At 58.3% G+C, this 872-nt stretch overlaps 1 protein-coding gene across 3 annotated transcripts in view; it reads right to left on the bottom strand.

Annotated features, from left to right (window-relative positions):
- EGFL7 (EGF-like-domain, multiple 7) overlaps nt 1–872 on the bottom strand; it is a 14,473-nt gene that overhangs the window by 5,704 nt on the left and 7,897 nt on the right. For 2 of the 3 annotated variants that reach the window (XM_009322042.1, XM_009322044.1), the window contains exons 4-5: nt 754–866; nt 7–31 (exon numbers count right to left, since the gene is read on the bottom strand). In XM_009322042.1, coding sequence (XP_009320317.1) covers nt 7–31; nt 754–866 — 138 coding nt within the window. The remainder of the gene's footprint in view (nt 1–6; nt 32–753; nt 867–872) is intronic. The other variant, XM_009322043.1, reaches the window with a different exon arrangement.

The following is an 872-nucleotide window of genomic DNA, read 5'->3' as shown; positions in this document are numbered from 1 at the left end:
CCGCCGTTCTGGCATGGCACCCAGCAGAGAGCTAAGGGACCAAACACGAGCACAGCATCACCGGGCAGCTCCGGGGGTCCCGAGCTCCCTCCCCTGCCGCTGTGGGTGCACGTACAGACACAGTGCACATGCAGACCCACACACCAGCACCAGCCCGGGGCCGGGATGCTCTGCACCAGCCCCAGAGCGGTGGGGTTGAGCTGACCGGGTTGAACAGGGCACAGGACAGGTAGGATGAACAGGACCTTGGTTTTGCGGCCTGGAAAGAGGCCAAGGCGCCTGCAGCCAGCACAGCCGGCAGGGAGGAGGGCTGATGGGCGGCAGCAGGCCCTGGGAAGCCCCTGGTGCTGCGCTCTGAGCTCATCTGGGGACAGACTAGCTGATGATGTTTTGCATTTGTTTTGTGCTGTACATCGCGATTGCCTCCTGAAAGCATTTCTCTTCCATTACTGTTGATTTATATGGAAAGGACTTACTCATTTTATTTATCCTCTGGTAACTATAAAGTTAATAGGCAATCCCAAAGGCAAAAGGCCTGCAAGGCAGCAGAGAAAGGCTGGGAATTCATCAGAAATTGAACTGCATTTGGTTGTGATGCTGAAAATTTAAATGCTTTCCTACAGGGAGAATCTGCCTGACAGACACAGTGCCAGTAAATGAGAGAGCTGGCTGCCGGGCCCTCAACCAGGGACCTGAGCTGGGGTCTGGGGGAAGGGTGAGCGCTGGCACCGGGGCGGCACAGCAGCCTCTTACCTCTGTTGCAGCTGAGCGCGTGGCTGTTAGCTCTGCTCCAGCCGGGACAGCACGAGGCCGCGAGCTGGGGCAGCTGCCTGTACGCCTGCCGGGAGGGAATCCCGTAGATGGGCCCTCAA

The sequence above is a fragment of the Pygoscelis adeliae genome, unplaced genomic scaffold (genome assembly GCF_000699105.1).
Source record: "Pygoscelis adeliae isolate BGI_AS28 unplaced genomic scaffold, ASM69910v1 Scaffold114, whole genome shotgun sequence".
NCBI classification, from domain to species: Eukaryota; Metazoa; Chordata; class Aves; order Sphenisciformes; family Spheniscidae; genus Pygoscelis; species Pygoscelis adeliae.
The sequence above is the reverse complement of the archived record's forward strand: the minus strand, read 5'-3'. Positions and strand labels throughout refer to the sequence as shown.